The 18670-nt window shown below is 39.4% G+C and overlaps 1 protein-coding gene across 3 annotated transcripts in view; it reads left to right on the top strand.

The window, feature by feature from the left end:
* Positions 1 to 18670, top strand: part of Plcl2 (phospholipase C like 2) — a 232341-nt gene that overhangs the window by 141661 nt on the left and 72010 nt on the right. For all 3 annotated transcript variants that reach the window (XR_012436308.1, XM_074043847.1, XM_074043846.1), the window contains exons 2-3: positions 3743 to 6229; positions 8867 to 9070. Coding sequence is in view for 2 of the 3 variants with exons in the window: in XM_074043846.1 (XP_073899947.1) it covers positions 3743 to 6229; positions 8867 to 9070 (2691 nt within the window). In the remaining variant the exon portion in view is untranslated. The remainder of the gene's footprint in view (positions 1 to 3742; positions 6230 to 8866; positions 9071 to 18670) is intronic.

Raw genomic sequence — 18670 nt, 5'->3', positions numbered from 1 at the left:
CCAAGAAGTACACAATTTTGAGGTTGATTCAGAGTAGATTCTTTTGGAGACTGTTTTTCCTACAGTCTGGACCTTTTTTGCATGTTCTTTCTTAGTGTTAATTAGTACCAGTGGAGTAGCAGAAACACACTGGTAGACCCATGCTTTCATGTTGTCATATTCACCATTGCACTTTAGGTGATAAGTACTTATAACAGCCAGCTCTGAGAAGTTACTTATACTATTTTTAAAGTATTTTCAGGTACCTTGAATTCAGCAGAGACCCTTTTTGTTTTCCTTGAGCCTTAGCCAACTAATTCATGTCCATTAGATCCATTTAGTTTTCTTTTTTAGTTAAGAAACTATATATGTAACACATACAGCTTGAGTACTTTTCAGCATTCAATTTAAACTAACTTACATTAGAAGTAGCATAGAAAGTAGATGCCAACTCTCCTACCGACCAGCTGCTTTGCTTAGGCAAGTGCTCCATCACTCCTGCACTGAAGAATGAAAGCCAAGTTGAAATGAGCACAGTAGGATAAAGATTCCAGGAGTTAGGTGCGTTGGGACCCAGTCTTATATATGGAACCCTAATTCTGCTTCCTTCCCACTCAAGTGCTTCTTTCCTCCCCTTCCTTTTCTCTTGGCCATGGGGAATCAGATTGTCTGCTTTTCTTGTCATGACATTCACCTGTTGGTCGCAGCGAGCAATTCTGCACCATCCATTGATAGGAATGCAAGCTCACACTTGCTCTCCTTGTTGGTCTGCTTTCTGTCACTATGCCTAAATACCTGAGAAAAACAACTCAAAAGGAAGAAAGATTTATTTTTGGCTAGTGACTTCAGAGGTTTCAGTTTATAGTACTTGGCTTCATTATTTCAGGACTTGTGGTGAGGCTGAACATCATAGCAGGGAGCACATGGTAGAGCACCTCCTCCAGGAAGCAAAATAGGAGAGAGGGAGGGAGGGAGGGAAGGAGAGAATAGGAAAGGGGCCAGAGACAAGATAAACTGTTCAAGGGCACACTTCCAATGACCTACTTTCTCTATCTGCACTCCATCTCATAAAGTTTCCATCACCTCCAATTATCCCGTTTATGGATTCATTCATTGATGAGGCCAGAGCCCTCATGATCAAATCACCTTCCAAAGGCTTTACTCTGAACATTTCTGCACTGAGGAGCAGGCTCAACATCTGAGCTATGAGGGAACATTTAAGATTCAAATCATAACAGTCTCTAAGCAAGCACACTCTTCTGTTGGTGTTTTCTAATAGCTTCATCTGCTAGTGGGGAAGGAGAAATGGATCTTTTAATTCAGGCCTTGATGTGCTATAGGATGGTCCTAGGCAAGAGGGAAGAAGAGACAAGGGCATACTTGTTGTCATGACACCAGCCTGTGCTTGGGTGGCCATCATGTGCATGTATCTATAGTCGATGCCCAGTCTCCAATCAGAGTCTAGGTTGGGTTATAAAAAGGAAAGGCAATGTTTTTAAAGACACAGAATGGTGTTTGTTTAAGCTGTTGCCTGTGTAACAAATATGGGGGTGTGAGTGTATGTGTGTATATATATTGTTGTATGTTGTGTGTATGCTGTTAACCAGTTTACAATGTAGTCTTTTCTCTCAATAATAAAGAAAACTATGGATTTGAAATGTATCATTTGTAACAAATTAGAAAGTGGCAGTAGAATATTAATCAATATGTAAAAATGACAGGATAAAAGAGTACAATGCCAAGAAAGTACTATGTATTTTTAATAGATCAATGGATAAACACCTCCATTTATCTTTGTGACTTCTTTTACTAGTGGCACTTTGCAATACAATTTATAAAGATTATAAAATTCCCTTACTGAGTTAGTACATTGCCTTTAGAAGGTAAACCTGTCTTTGTAGAAGTAAAGACATCCTTCATTCTGAAAAATTTGTTTCATGCCCTTATGCATGACTGATTACAAATTTCATTTCATGCCAACTCACTTGAATAGATAGAATACAATCTATGCTTTAGGGATTTGGAATAGCAAGAATACACTATATCATATAGATACAATTAACACACTTTTTACCTCTTTTTCACTTTATTGTTCTGAGTATATAGTTATAAAGAAATACTCTGCCTGGTGGCTTTTATGTTTTATCTTGGCTCTCAGATCACAAAAGCCTCTACATGGTTCATTTTGAAACTTTGAGGGAAATGATACCTGCATGATTTAAAGTTTAAGTTTAATTACTTTCTGTAAATTGCTTTTGGAAGTATAACTAATCAAAAAGTAAAAATGGTTTTAAATTTCAGACATAGAATAGCATACTAGCTTTTTAAAATATAGAGAAGATTTAATTCAAAATAGATTCTGTATAGAGCAGGAAAATCTGAATTGCCTTTGTATGCTCTTTTCTTTATTGCCACAAAAGTTACATAATTCCAACCCCCCATTCTTATGCCTTATTTATGAATGCAATAACTTACTGAAATTTTATCACAGATTTCATACACCTCCTGAAAGGCAGTGTTGTGTTTTAAGTGAAAATTGTGGAAGATGTTTTGAGGTCACTTGAGTTTGCTTGTTTGCTTATTCAAATAAAGGTACGTACAGAGAAAGTCTCACATACACACACATAGCTGTGGATGTCAGCTCTTAAGGTGAGAACACATTGCATTGTGTAGGAAAGTTCAGAAGTAAATTATTGGTGATGCAAACTCCTTTTGAAATAGGTACTACCTGAAACTTTTCACTTGGCTAGTTTTAATAATCCATATGTATATTGGAAGTTATTAGGCAACATTGTTTGAGGAAGACTTAGTCTGGTACACAGAAATAGATTTTAATAAATTCAGCTCTAGAATTCTAGAAGCACCTCCAGCTATAGTCTAGGCCTCCCTCTCAGACCTATGCAACTGCAGCAGTAAACCATATCTACCTGAAGTATTTAGGACCATGACTAGTCTATTGTGAAATTCTGAAGAGTCAAAAATTTCTGTTAGAATTCCAGTGTCTACCTATTTAATATGCACTTTAATGGTTCATATGTAGTGGTTTCTGCTCATTTGTTATATAGTACAAAAATAGCCTAAACATCGTAGTGAACCTAAGTGGCCACAGAATGTTTTAAAGACTTTATTCCACATCCCCATAGCATGGGGGTTCTGCCTAGAATGCAGTTTTCTGACCATAATCCCTATAGATCTGATTCCATGGACCTAGAAATCTATATTTTTACCAGATTGCCCAGGTGATTCTAAGGTAAGTGGTTTGGTGACAGCAGGCCTTTAGGAAATGCTGATGTAGGAGATGTGTATACATACCCAATACTTGCTTCATGGGTGTGTGTTCTGTGCAGTTGCACAAACCCCACACTCACAAGGGTCCTGTGCTTATCATAATACTTTTCTGTTTCCCTCTTGAAATTCTTAATAATTGTTGAGCAAGGAATCCTGCATTTTCATTTTCTCCTGGCCCAGAAAATTATGTAGCTGATGTATATCAGTAGATTTTATTGTATGCTGCTGAAATTATGTCCCTTGACAAACATGAATTGCAGTTATTCAGTAATGATTTGGTATTAGGCTGTAAACTCCAAGGCCTCTTCTGATCTTTAGAGATGAGTGACTATCATTCATCATAGGACCCAGAATAGGAAATACTCATAGTACAATTTTTTCAGGGAAATTAAGTCTTAATTCCTATTCCTGAACATAGAGACCTATGTTTATGGTATTCTAATACACTGGGTTTTTGTTTTTTTTTTTTCCTCAGGATGGCACAAAACAGAAAAGGGAACGGAAGAAAACAGTGTCATTCAGCAGCATGCCAACAGAGAAGAAGATCAGCAGTGCAAGTGATTGTATCAACTCAATGGTGGAGGGATCAGAACTCAAAAAAGTTCGCTCCAACTCTAGAATTTACCACAGATACTTTTTGCTGGATGCCGACATGCAGAGCTTGAGGTGGGAGCCATCTAAGAAGGATTCTGAGAAAGCCAAGATTGATATTAAATCCATCAAGGAAGTGAGAACAGGAAAAAACACAGACATATTCCGCAGCAATGGCATTTCTGACCAGATATCTGAAGACTGTGCATTTTCAGTCATATATGGAGAGAATTATGAGTCACTTGATTTGGTTGCCAACTCTGCAGATGTTGCAAACATCTGGGTTACGGGACTCCGGTACCTAATTTCTTATGGAAAGCATACACTCGATATGTTAGAAAGTAGCCAAGACAACATGAGGACTTCTTGGGTTTCGCAAATGTTTAGTGAAATTGATGTAGATAACCTTGGACATATAACTCTGTGTAATGCTGTACAGTGTATCAGAAACCTCAATCCTGGTTTAAAAACAAGCAAAATTGAGCTTAAGTTCAAAGAATTGCACAAATCAAAGGACAAAGCTGGCACTGAAGTCACAAAGGAAGAATTTATTGAGGTTTTCCATGAGCTTTGTACCAGACCTGAAATTTACTTCCTTTTAGTTCAGTTTTCAAGCAATAAAGAATTCCTTGATACCAAGGATCTTATGATGTTTCTTGAGGCAGAACAGGGTGTGGCACATATCAATGAGGAAATAAGCCTTGAAATTATTCATAAATATGAGCCATCTAAAGAGGGCCAGGAAAAGGGCTGGCTCTCCATAGACGGGTTCACTAATTATCTTATGTCACCTGACTGTTATATATTTGATCCAGAACATAAGAAAGTCTGTCAGGATATGAAGCAACCCCTTTCTCATTACTTTATAAACTCATCTCATAATACATACTTAATAGAAGATCAGTTCCGAGGCCCCTCTGACATCACAGGGTACATAAGAGCTCTGAAAATGGGTTGCCGGAGTGTTGAATTAGATGTATGGGATGGGCCAGATAACGAACCTGTCATTTACACAGGCCACACCATGACCTCTCAGATTGTTTTCCGCAGTGTCATTGATATTATTAACAAGTATGCATTCTTTGCTTCAGAGTATCCTCTTATCTTGTGTTTAGAAAATCACTGTTCTATTAGACAACAGAAGGTAATGGTTCAACACATGAAGAAAATTTTAGGAGATAAGCTATATACAACATCACCTAATGTGGAGGAATCTTATCTACCGTCCCCAGATGTCCTGAAAGGGAAAATACTCATTAAAGCAAAGAAGCTATCTTCAAATTGCCCTGGAGTAGAAGGAGATGTTACTGATGAAGATGAAGGAGCAGAAATGTCTCAGAGGATGGGAAAAGAGAACATGGAACAACCCAACAATATGCCTGCGAAGCGATTTCAGCTTTGCAAAGAATTGTCTGAACTGGTCAGCATCTGTAAGTCAGTTCAGTTCAAAGAATTTCAGGTATCATTTCAGGTTCAGAAGTACTGGGAAGTCTGTTCCTTTAATGAAGTGCTTGCCAGCAAATATGCCAATGAAAATCCAGGGGACTTTGTAAATTATAACAAGCGTTTTCTTGCCAGGGTCTTCCCTAGTCCAATGAGGATCGACTCTAGTAACATGAATCCTCAAGATTTTTGGAAATGTGGTTGTCAAATTGTAGCCATGAACTTTCAGACACCAGGACTGATGATGGACCTGAATATTGGCTGGTTTCGGCAGAATGGAAACTGTGGCTATGTCCTTCGTCCAGCTATCATGAGGGAAGAAGTGTCCTTCTTCAGTGCCAATACAAAGGACTCTGTCCCAGGAGTTTCACCTCAGCTCCTTCACATCAAAATCATCAGTGGCCAGAACTTTCCCAAGCCCAAAGGTTCAGGTGCCAAAGGTGATGTGGTGGATCCTTACGTCTATGTAGAAATCCACGGAATCCCTGCTGACTGCGCAGAGCAAAGGACAAAAACAGTGCACCAGAATGGAGATGCTCCCATTTTTGATGAAAGCTTTGAGTTTCAGATCAACCTCCCTGAACTGGCTATGGTGCGCTTTGTAGTGCTGGATGATGACTACATTGGGGATGAATTTATTGGTCAGTACACAATTCCCTTCGAATGTTTACAGACAGGCTACCGCCACGTCCCCCTGCAATCCTTGACCGGAGAGGTTCTTGCACATGCTTCTTTGTTCGTCCATGTGGCAATCACTAACCGAAGAGGAGGAGGAAAGCCTCATAAAAGGGGCCTTTCTGTGCGAAAAGGGAAGAAATCCAGGGAATATGCATCTCTGAGAACATTGTGGATTAAAACTGTAGATGAGGTGTTCAAGAATGCCCAGCCCCCCATACGGGATGCCACGGATCTTAGAGAGAATATGCAGGTGCGTGCTTAAATTCGGGTTCTTACTCAACAGTTTTCCTATGTAGTGCATGTCCACAGTTTATGACTATATTCTTTTTTACAATTGTGTATTTAATTTAAAATAATTTGTAAATTGAAGTTGATTATTAGAATGTTTATCACTAGTCTCATTATCATTTAATTTGCCAAAACTGCAGTTGTTGAAAATATTGATTTCATAGTAGAATAAGCCAATCTTGTTGCTGTCTTACATTGTGCTCATCCCAATTCCTTTTATCACTAATTAATAGGTCCCCATTTTTTTTTTGATAGTGTACCTGGAAATCTCTGATAGTTATGAATACACATTGACTGGAACACAAATTAATGATTTATCAAAAGGGATGTATGGTAAAGTAAAAGTGACATGTTCCAGACCTTTTGTTTTCTTTTTGGTGGGACTTGGGTTTGAACTCAGGGCTTTGTGTTTGCTTTCAAGCACTCTACCTCTTGAGCCACACCACCAGTCCCAGACCTTCCTTATGGAGCAGTGGTGCTGGGATGCTAAGTAGGCCCATAAATAAGCCAACATGTTCGCTTATTGACCCTTCTCTTGATTTTAGAATATAGCTGATTGTTAAGCAAAAGATACGTGGTATCTGTATTTATTAAAGTCTAAGATAATAATTACCTCTGAAATATATAATGGCTTAGAGAAACCAGTTAGGAATTGTGTATTTGTGAAGGATGGTCCACACATCTAATCATATACTGACCTGTGAGTGATGCAGAATGAGGCAGCCACGGCGTGTCTCTAGGAGGTACTGATCCCAACCTGTCAGGGTGTGAGAAGTGCTTTGTGTGGGGTAGATGCTCTGGGGGTTTATTTGTTTGTTTATTTTTAAATCACTATTTTGAAAATGCCACCAGCAGTAGAAAACCTACTTTCAGCATGTTTTTCCAGTCCACCAATTCTGTAGATACCTTATGAATAAAAAACACCTTCCTGCAATCAGGACATTTATTTTCTTTCTCTCAAAGTAAAAGCATAACTAAAAATTGAAGGTTTTCCCCATTTCTGAGGATGCAAGTAGTTGGGTAAACCCTCAGCTTATAGGAAGCCACATTGTCCCCTGCCTGGTGGCTTCTGGTATACATGTGGCACATAATTCCCTTGGGGACTTGCCAGAGCTCAAGCATCATCTTTTCCAGAGCCTGTATGTGCTCTGAATCCACAGAGTAGTTGGTGATGATGTTCAGTGAGCACCTGCCATGTGTAGGCAGGCTGGCTGTGGGGATGCTGTAGGGAACAATCAGACAGGCCGCCTGCCCTCTAGGGCTTGTGCCTATAGTTGGGGATGGGCCATGGCAAGAGGAAATAAACTGTACATGGGCAAATAAACAAATAGGACAACTGCAAGTGCAGGTAAATATTGTGAAGAAAATCAAATGGGTGTGATAGAGTGCTGGGGGACCCTGCTTTAGATATCAAAATAATAATTTCCATATACAGTCAACATCAAAGTGATTTTGTACAAACTAATAGTTTGATGGCCATGTTTAAAACAATACTAATAAAAATGAAATGTTTACATTTAAAACTAAAGTGTTGCTTATTTCCAAGAACCCAGGGCACTTGGGAGACAAGGCACAAGGCTTTCAGGGCCTAAATTTGCCCAGTTTGGCTGCATATTTTGCCCAGATAGGTTGCAGGTGAGACTGGAATCCATTCCATGCCTGACTTGTACTGTGATTAGAATTGACCTACTCTTACAGCATAGTGATTGAAGGCATGGGACTCAACATCAACAGATTTCAGGTAAAATCTTGACTCTTTCACTTACTACTGTGATTTGAGAGAGATGGTAGCTAGGGCTCGGCTTCCTCATCCATCACATGGCTTGTTAGGATGATTAAACAAGGTAATGCGAAATAATTCTGCCTGGTACAGCTGAGCACTTGGCAAGTACTCAAAAAATGCCAACTTGTGGTACTCATAGTGTTGAGAGTTTCCTTTAATGGACATTTTAATTGCATACCTCTAGTGATTAGAATAGACAAAGAGAGAGAAAGAAATGGGGGAGAGAGGGAGAAAGGAGAGAGAGGCTTTGAGGTCAGTGTAGACAGATGATCCGCTCCTCTGGAAGGCCAGGGCGCCTTGGGCACTCACAAGTCAACAGCAGTGTCCTCAAAAGTCCTTTAGGTTTGGAACCAGCAACATAAACAGGGGAGAGAGAGTCCGGTTTCACTCTCACAAATAACCCTTTCCTTTTTGGATAGCTAGTGTACTTGACACTTATTTTAAACTTGATTTTATTTTTTCTTTATCTTTTTTGAATGCAGAAGCTATTATTTCTGCTGCTCAAAATTATGTATCAGCATTGGCACTACTGTGAACTTTGACCTGAAAAAGCTTTGCCCTTTAGAAGAATTTGACTTATTTATATTTTCATATCATTGGTACATTGGTGTTACAGATGTCTATAACTATATTTACTTTGGAAAGCAGTAATTTTTCCATGCATAAAATAATCATTTGCCAATACTGTCATAACATTGCCAGTAACTTTTGTTATACCAGACGGTGTCATTATAACCAGGTGCATTAAGTTTAATATCTATGAGGAATTAAAGCCCTTGCTTAATTACCAAGAGCCTCTTTCTTTCCGTTTGACAGAATGCAGTGGTGTCATTCAAGGAGCTGTGCGGCCTCTCCTCAGTAGCCAATCTCATGCAGTGCATGCTGGCAGTGTCTCCCCGCTTCCTGGGTCCTGATAACACACCCCTGGTGGTTCTCAATCTCAGTGAGTCCTACCCCACAATGGAGCTGCAGGGAATCGTGCCGGAGGTTCTGAAGAAGATCGTCACAACTTACGACATGGTGAGTTGCTTTTGTCCTTTCATGTAGCCTGATGAGAGAGTTGCCTTAAGATAACACGGCAGACATACTTAGGAGCTCTAGCTGAAGTGTGCTTTCCTAGTCCATGCTTCATTTACTCATGTTGGAAAATAGCTCCCCTGGTCTTTCCATCTTTAAAGGAGTTAAGTGTTTTATTTTTGTCTTAGAAAGCAGATTCAGAGACACTTGCCTCAGTTGGATTAAACATTAGTCAGCTTCTCAAGAGCTATGTCTGAATTGATTTCTAAGAGATGCTCTATTTCCCACTCATATGTAGTAAAGAATTTTTGTCTCCTCTTGGAACCAGTCAATGATTTATTTTCATTTCTCAACCCAGTAAAGGTGAGAAATTTAATGTTTTTAAAAAATAAATTTGAAATGCCGTCTGGGGCAGGTGCTTCCATCACATGACTTTCTACTGTGCGATGATTTCCTTCCTCATGTCAACTGCTCTGAGACACCTATATTTGTAATCAGCTTAATGTTAATGAGGTGTCCTCAGGATACTTAGAATATTACATTTTTGCACATAGATTTATCTTGCATTTTCTTAATCATATCCTGCTCTCATTGTACTTTGTGATTTATCATAACTCTTTAAGAATTTATTGGGTGAACAGCACCCATTTCAAGCTCCAGATGTAGTTGCAGCTTGCTATATGTACTGTGGTGACTCTCCAGGCTGGCAGGACTAACGGTGGTACTGGACACTTCCTCCCACGCGGGCAAGGCTGCCATCCTTTACCCTCGAGCATACTAGAGGCACTTGATAGTACTCACCCACCACTTCCTCCACACTGAAAGCACAAACTGTTAAGGCCACGGAACATGAGGCTTCCTCTGATGCAGTTTGCCATGCACAAGGACAAAACAGGACTGGCATCATGCATCTTCCCAGAAACTTTGTCTATTTATTTATTTTGAGACAGGGTCTCATTGTGTTGCCCAGACTGGCCTAAACTTAAGATCCTCCTGCCTCAGACTTCTAAGTGCTGGGATTACAGGCATATACTGCCTTACTCAGATCTTAACAGAAACATTTTGACTATTCTGTGAATTGGTCTGAAAGCTGCAATTTAGAGGGGTTTATAAAATTTAAGGGAAATAAAAGCACTTCACTCCAGCACTTTCCATGCTGTGTTATGAGGAACCTTGGTTTCTTAGGACATTAGTAAATATCACATGGGGACAGAGTTCTGTGATAAAATAATTTGGGGAAATACTGGTCTGAATAAAACTGATCAGATGTAGTTACTACAAGATTTTGAGGGGCCTCTTATTTGCTGGTACAGTGGGTCCTGAGAATATGCTAGGTATAGTAATTCCTGTTTCACATGTTGACTTGACCAGTGGGCTACTATTTCCAAAATCCAAAGTTCTAAAGAACACATTTTGGGAAATGCTTCTTCATGAATATGTCTAGAAGTACAGGCTAAGAGAATGCAGTGTTTAAGCAACTTACCAGCTCATTACTTTTAAAAAGGATCCTGTCAAGTAGCCACATACTGTAGTAATGCTCATCCTTCCCTGCCATTTCAGCATAGAGTACCAGAAAACATAAGAGATACAAGGGAATGAACACTGGACACTGTAAACAAACTAGAGAGGGGGCATCCACCCTGTGGGAAGTAGGAAGGCCAGTAGGAAGGTCAAGTTTATCTAATAACCCTTGAGGGACTCGCTGTGCTGGTGCCAGAGGGGCTACAAAGACCAGTGCAGATGGCCCCAATCTTTGGAGAGCCACTCAGTCCACCATAAAGTAAAGGGGAATACAGAATTGACACAAGAAGCCTGTGCTGGAATTCCTTTGGGGGAGAGGATTTGGAAAGGTAGGAGAAAGGGGTAAAATTGGAGAAGTTTGAAGTGCTTTTCTATGCTGTGAGCCAGACTACCCAGTTTTATGAGAAGTCCAAAGCAGTAGCTGATATTTATAAATGGTTCTTAACCTTAAACCACAAATAAAATCACAGACTTACTTCATTGATCCAGATCTAACACGATTTACCCCCTTAGATGTTTCACTGATTTCTAGGTAGTCATGCAGTGACATTTCTTTATGGAAGTGTTTTAACAGGGACCTCCTGAGAGTGGGGTGGCTGTCCCCTGTGATCTCATGATAGGCTGGCTGAGTTCAGGGGCTGAGTGCTGATCAGGGCAGGAGTGTGATCCTGCCTATGTTCTCAGGACCTTGTTAAAGCCCCTTAAGGACATCACAGACTCTCACAGCACCCACAGGCATTGCTCAGTGTTCCTGGGTTCCCCGCCCCTCCTCTTCCTGGACGGGTAGATGGCAAAACTTATTACATAACTCTTATTTGCGTCTGGCTTTATATTTGTGTTGTAGAAGTGATAAGACAGGATGTACTAGTTTCTTTAAAAGTTTTAAATTGTGAAATTAACCTTTTGTAATGTGTAATTGAAATAACTGTTGACACATACTCCAATGTTTATCAATTTGTTCAGATTTTAATTCCATCTGGTAAACTTACATTACAAAATATTTTAAATTAAATTCAAATTATTGCTGCAGCAGTAGTATAACTCATAGTATTTTATAGTCCCCTTCTTAGTGACTTGATGGTTTCTCATCTTTTAACAACTAATTTTTTAAAGCTAGCCAGTTCACTAAATGTTGATGTGAAAATGAATTAAGGTTTTGGACAACCTGCAACTTTAAATATAGTTCTTTATTTTTATAATGTTATGTTGAGCTTGGCCCAAATTAACCTTAGAAATAAGATCTTATTTCATTTTGTTGGCTTCCCATTTATAATTTGAAGCCTCCAAATGAGAAGTAAGGGTAGGTTGAGAAATTCACTCCCGACTGCCTGTGTCATTGCTTCTGCTCCTATGAGGATTGTGCTCTGGTGCCACATAACAATGTATAGATTTGGATTTGTGCCATCATTTTGTTTTTTTACAAATTTGGAGATCAGGAGGGCAGAACAGGTCCTCCCTAGGGGAGGGGGGCTGATGCCAATGGGAGGGGGAGAATGTGGGGGTAGGGTGTAGGACTGTGAATATGGTGCCAATATTATGCACACATGTATGAAAATGAGACCTGTCGAAACTATTCCAGGAATGGGGGGAGGAGGGATAAAGGAGAATGATGGAGGGGGTGAATTCAACTATGATGTGTTGTAAGAACTTTTGTAAATGTCACAATGTACCCCCAGCACAACAATAATGGAAAAAGAAAAGAAAAGAAAACCTGGGCTGGGCTTTTGGGTAGTCTATAATCTAGCTACTCAGGACAAGAGAGCAGGAGGATTATGGTTCAAAGCTAGCCCCTGGCAAGCTTTGAACTTGGTGAAGTGGCTCAAGTGGTAAGAGTTGCCTGCCTAGGCATGGAGCCTTGAGTTCAAACCCCAGTGCTGCCAAAAACAAAACAAACACGGTAAGTAGGATTTCAGTTGGTAAAGGCAAACTGAGTTCATAGAGTAATGCTCAGATGTGGGAAACATGTATTTTGGAGAATTCAGTTTGGACTATAGAAGATAGTAGGGAATCCGGGCACACTTTTTAGCAGCAAAAATCTGTTTTCAGTATTAGGTGCTATGAACTCTGAAAGGGTTGGTATGAAAGAGTTCAGAGACCACCTTTTGGGCGTCTTTATTTTGCAGGTGAGAAAATTGAAACCCTGTGGACCATCAGATAAATGGCAGTGCCAGGGTTACAGCCCAAATAATCTCTCTGCCTGTTTTTGTTTGTTTGTTCTTTGCTATCCGGAACAGGAAAATTAACTGTGGGGTATATAGGCGTATGGTCAGTAGTATATCAATAAAGCCCAGTTATCTTCAGTTATTCATGTGGGACTCTTGAATTCCGAGGTACCTTATTTTTGATTGAAGGTAGAAAATTCATTTTGCCTACCTTGACATATATTAAAAGGAATATTCAATGATCTTAAAGTAAGAAAGACTGTAATCAATAGTTAGATCAAGTTCCACTTGAATTTGATTATAAGCAGCTCAACATATCTTTTATAGTTACTCAGTAAACAAATTTAAATATTTTATGTAAAATTTGTATAAATGAACTCAGATGTACCCACTAGTTGCTATTGAATATCAAGACTGTTCCCTTATATGACTAACAGCTGGTGAGAAACTAAGGCTGTCCTGACTGAGTTTAGGAATTTCTAAACTTCTAGAAGGAAGCATGCAGGGAGCATCCTTAGGATGGAGTCTCAGCACATCTCCTCCATTCGGATAGGTGATCTAATTCATCATCGTCCTAGACCAAGTGGCTACCAACCTTCTCGTGTTGATGAGAATGAGAGTTCAGCTCTCTAGCTATCTTTTGTTTATTAGATTCAGATTTACCATCTGTTTTAGACCTCATTACTAAAACTTTTATGTGATCTATACTAACATATAGAGACCAAGGAGTTCACGTTCTTCCTCTTTAGAAAGAAAACATTGGCCATTTAATTTTTGCAACTTGTTTTTGTTTTTATTATAGTGTTTCCATAATATGAAATATGCTTCAATCATTGTCATTAAATGGAAGATGAAGTTACAGGGAGTGAAAAGACAAGAAAAGGAAAAAGTAATGAAGATAGCCAACTCTTTCTTACAGGCAGTAGGGCTGTTCATACCTAGTAGCAGACTCCTGGGCAACTCCCTCCCATCTGTTCAGAGATGTTATGTGAATTCAGTCAGTTCCCTTATCTTTACTTTCCATTTGAAATTAACTTCCTGTGATTTTTTTCCTTCCTACTTCACAAAATCTTGACTTTAATTACTTGAATTCAGGTTTAATTAAGAAAGCATATTCTGAGGAGTACACATAATCTAGTAGAGGGGTGTGTGTGTGTGTGTGTGTGTGTTGCTGGGGATTGAACCCAGAGCCTTGTGCATGCTAGGTAAGCTTCCCACCATGAAGCTATATCCCTAGCCCAGGAATAGCTTTTTTTTTTTAAAGGGAGGAACAAGACACTTCATGTGCTTTTGTGTATATAGCTGAGTAGTCCTCTAATACATGACTTTTAAATACTTCTTAACTAAAACATAGTTCTTTAAATAAAATATGTGAAATGAAGACTTTTTCTTACACAGAAATGTTGGCAATTGGCATGCAGCATCCAGAACATTCTGTTTTATGTTGCTGGTATGGTTTTCCTTGCTACTGTTAATGCAATGAGGAGATAAATCACGGTTCATAATTAATGGAGTCTGCTGATCTGGACCAAACCAGAGATGATCTGCAGTAAGGTTACTACTGATCTCTAGCTCCTTTGTGGGTTCTTTTATCACTCTTCTGCCTCAGAACTTGACATTAAAAGCTTCTTTTAATTGGAGGTGTCAACTTTACCAACTTTTATAACTGGAAAAAAGGTCATATAAAATATTATACTTTGGGATAAGACTGAGTGAAGATAGAGGAAGGTGGGAGGGAAAAGAGAGCATGTACCCTGCAGAAGGAAGATCAGAAGCTCAAAGGGTGAGTTTAATTTGGTGGCTGGAGAGGTTTAGAAAATGATGTTTCCAAAAGCATTGTCTCTGGAACCACTCCAAAATGGTTTCAGTTGCTAAAGGAAAGGAAATGAAATGCTTAGAAGAGCCAGGCTTCATGTCATGCCTCTATAATCCCAGCACTCAGGAGATGGATGCAGGAGGATTGCGAGTTTGAAGCTAGCCCAGGCAGTGGTAGAGAGACCCAATCTCAAAAATAAATTAAAAAACAAAAGGGGGACAGTTCAAGTGGTAGAGCCCTTACATAGTAAGCACAAGGCCCTGGGTTCAATCCCCAGTACTACAAAAAAAGAAAAAGGTATATTTACAGGATACAGTGGGATTATAGCATCACATATCAGCAGATCGCAGGCTGCCAAGGGCAACCAGGAGCAGTAAGATTTGGAAACTAGTTCTTTAATGCTTACACATGGTTGTTACTGTAAGACTTAATTTCTGACCTAGTTTTCAAACTTTACATGTCCTTACCATTGAGGCACACACATTTAAACCTATTCCTAAACATGCACACACCCCAGATAGATGTAAGAAACAGTTGGTGAAAGAGTATCCTTTTGGGGACTGGCAATCCTGTTGAAAGAGACTCCATTGTATAGAACGTTTTATCAACTATGTTGAATTCTTCTTAGTTCGATGGTGTCCTCAGACAGTATATGATCAGTGGTACGGGTTGAGCATCCCTAATCTGAAAGTCCATATTCTGAATGCTTCAAAACCCATCATGTTGGTGTTCAAAAAGTTCCAGAGTTTGGACCATTTGAGAGTTTGGATTTTCAAATTAGAGATGCTTAACTAGTAAAGCCCATGAAAATATTTTAAAATCCAAAGTATTAAACATTTCTGGTTTTAGACATTTTGGATAAAGGATACTCAACCTGTGTGAAGCAAGCCACTCCATTGTCTGACAAAATAGCAAGCTAAGAAGGTATCTAAGGAAGCTAGAAACCAATGGCTGGATACTTCCCAACCATATTGGCGAATGAGAAACCAAGCCTGCTACTGGTAAAACTTACTTCTTGGGTAGATTTTGTTTGTGCTACAGCTTCCTAGAGATCTGTTAGGAGCAGTGTTTTGGTTTCTTGTATTTGATAGGACCGCCACAGTTTTACTTTTCTCTCTTAGAGCTTTTTAAAGGGTCAGAGAAAGATCACTTATTTTTAAAACATTTTAGTTCCCTGAGTCTGGTAGAATGTATACAGAGAATTTGTCTGAAACCTAAAGCTCAGAAAAAACTAGAGAGCTTCTTTCTAAACTTATGCTTTATGCAAAAGAACACTATTACATTTTTGATAAAGCTTTTTCTCTTCCTGTGCAAAGGGAGAGAAATCACTTCCTGCATTTCCATCAAATTCCACATTGAATATTAGATTTTGCTGTGGTAGAATTTTTCAGAAACTGATTTTTAAATATTTTCTCTTAGAAGTGCTTGTGTTTGTTTCTGCAGTGGCTAAAAGCACCTCTAAGTTGTCTGCACCTCTGTCAAGGACCCCTAAGGAATTGTTTTAAAAAGGATTTTACATATCTTTATAATTCTGTGCTTACTCTAGAGATACTTCTTTTTGGTCAGCCATGTACCCTGGCAATTTTTCAAAACTGTGAGGAAGTATCTAGCTTCCCAATCCATTTACTCAGTAAGCCTTTTGTCTCCACTAGATTCTGAATACACTTAAACTGAGTAGAGGAAGCAACATGGCCATTTTTCCACTTTGATTGTCATCATCCCAGTATAGCCTTTTGTCACCGTCTGCCTAGGTGACAGAGCTGAGTCCAGACTTCACACTATCTCAGGTGAAAAAGAAAATGTAGCTCTCTTATCTCTCTGAGGGGGAGGTGGGTGTCTCCAAATTTTAGTTCTATTTGTTAGTCTCGATGTATTACATTAGTTACAGGATCTGAGCCGTACCTGCTCAGTGATTCAGGTACAATCTCTCAGCCTTGCTCTCCTCCCTCTGCTCTTCTTCAGAGTGACTGCTCTGTGCCTAGAGAAGGGGGTGCTGCAGAAGTCTTTTTGTGACCTTGCTAAAGAATGCCTGGCTGTAACCCACCTCTCCCCTCCTTACCCTCTTTGCCTTGAGGTTGATGTAGTGGGGGGCCTCCACCTTCATCTTGAGTCACTCCGTACTGCAGTTGGTGGGCTTCTCCCTTTTCTTCCATTGCTCCTGCCCTCCTCTGTCTGGCAGGTACAACCCCCGAGCCCTGCCTTTGTAGAGGGAAGGAAAATCTCCTCCACCCCAGGAGATAAAACTCTGTGGGCTGTGGGCTGTTTCTTGATATGTTTAGAAAATTTGGAAAAATCATTTTTTCTTTACAAATCCTAACTTTCAAGCCTATCATTTTGGTAGGAGTAAAATCTAGTTTGATCTTTAAATCTGAGAAATTATGTTAGTTGCCCATCACCTAAGCTCTGAAATTCATCCTTTGAATGGTGGGAAAGCCCCCAGGGCAACATACTTTATAAAATATGACAACATATGTGAAAAGAAATTACTGCACATCCACATTATACCTCTGATTGCTGAAGCCACCCATCTGGCAGCCTTCCTCTTCCCACTGCACCTCATCTGGATGGCCCTATAGACATTCTTCCTGGAAAATCACCTAAAGAAAGTCCTGAGCCTTGCAGGGAGAAGCCAGGAAGAAGAGCTAGAAGTATGTGGTGACAAGATTGAGGCCAGCTAGAATTACATTGTGATCATCGAGAGAAACAGAGCTGAATCGTTCTTGAGTACCTTGTCTGTTGTTGTCAGGTGAATAATATTATTCCTAGACCATCTTAGGAAAGTGGCACCTCTTTGTTGCATTTGCACGATGAAGAATTTGTTTTAAGTCTGATGATTGCCAAAAGAAAAAGAAGAAGTTGGAAGTGGGGATAACTTTAAAGATATATAACTCGCACATATATTCTTCTACCAATTGAATCTTTCCAGCATGAAAAGTTTTAATTTTTCTATTGAAACAACCATCAAACACTACTAGTAATATATAGCCCTGTCTAAAAAAAGATTTTTACAGCATCCAGAATCTGTGTGATATCTTAAGGTTTGTAATCATTCTGTGTATACAAAATTGCATTGTCTCTACATCTAGTTCTAGGGATTGTGATTTTCTTCTTTATGGGAATTATTTTCAAGCAGAAAAGTAATGATCAAAGAAACAAAGAACCCATTGCCTTTTAGTATATTGTAATTTGTATATCTTTAGTGGTTTTTGAGTTCCAAATCCTTTCTGATTGACAAAAATGAAGACTAGCTGATCTAGAGTATGCAGTTCTTTGCTCATTAATGCTTCTCCCTTTGTGTTTGGGGGCTGCCTGGGTACCTATTATCTTGGACCCAGAAAGGAACGATATTTCTCTTTGATCCTCTAATCTCTGTTGGCACAGAGGTGGCTGTGCCAGCTTTGCTGGCTTCTTTGAAAGAGAAATTGATGTGTTCCTCTTTATCACTATAAGCTTTCAGGGGCCTATGATTGAAATCTGAGAGCTTCCCAAGTGGCCTTCACTTTAAAACACCAAAATACTCTCTGGGCCCCACCCAATGTAAGACCCTGGAAAAGCACCTTCACTGCTTAACTTGCACAGTTGACCTAAATAGGGTATACAGATAGAGAGATATGAAACCTGTGGTGGTTCTTCATTCCATCTGGGAAGGTGGCTCCTTTTGCCACCTGAGCCTGCACTTAGCCCTAGTGGGCCACATGGAATTCAGGATGTTTTCTGGCTAGATAATGGAAATATTTTGTGTGAATGATTATTTTAGCAGTGCTGGATTCAAGGCATGTCCTGCAATTAACTAGTAAGAATTATACATGCAAATCTTTGAGAAAATTTTCTTTGTCAAAGACTCGTCAAAAGAATGAATTACTTAATATTTCATTGTGTCCTGTTGTCCGTATTCAGTTTAGGCTTTGGAAAGCACGTAGTTTCAGTGATGGTGTAGTTTTTGTTATTTAGGATCTTGAGGGTCTCCACATGATTCTCTGACTTTATAAATGCACGATGCACTCATCAGAGATTACCTAATCTGTTGCCACCTATTCTTGTGCAGTTTAGAGCAGCCTGTGTTTATTCCATTTAAAAATTGAACAGTGTTGGAAGGATTGAAAT

The sequence above is a fragment of the Castor canadensis genome, chromosome 10 (genome assembly GCF_047511655.1).
Source record: "Castor canadensis chromosome 10, mCasCan1.hap1v2, whole genome shotgun sequence".
Classification (NCBI taxonomy): domain Eukaryota; kingdom Metazoa; phylum Chordata; class Mammalia; order Rodentia; family Castoridae; genus Castor; species Castor canadensis.
The sequence above is the reverse complement of the archived record's forward strand: the minus strand, read 5'-3'. Positions and strand labels throughout refer to the sequence as shown.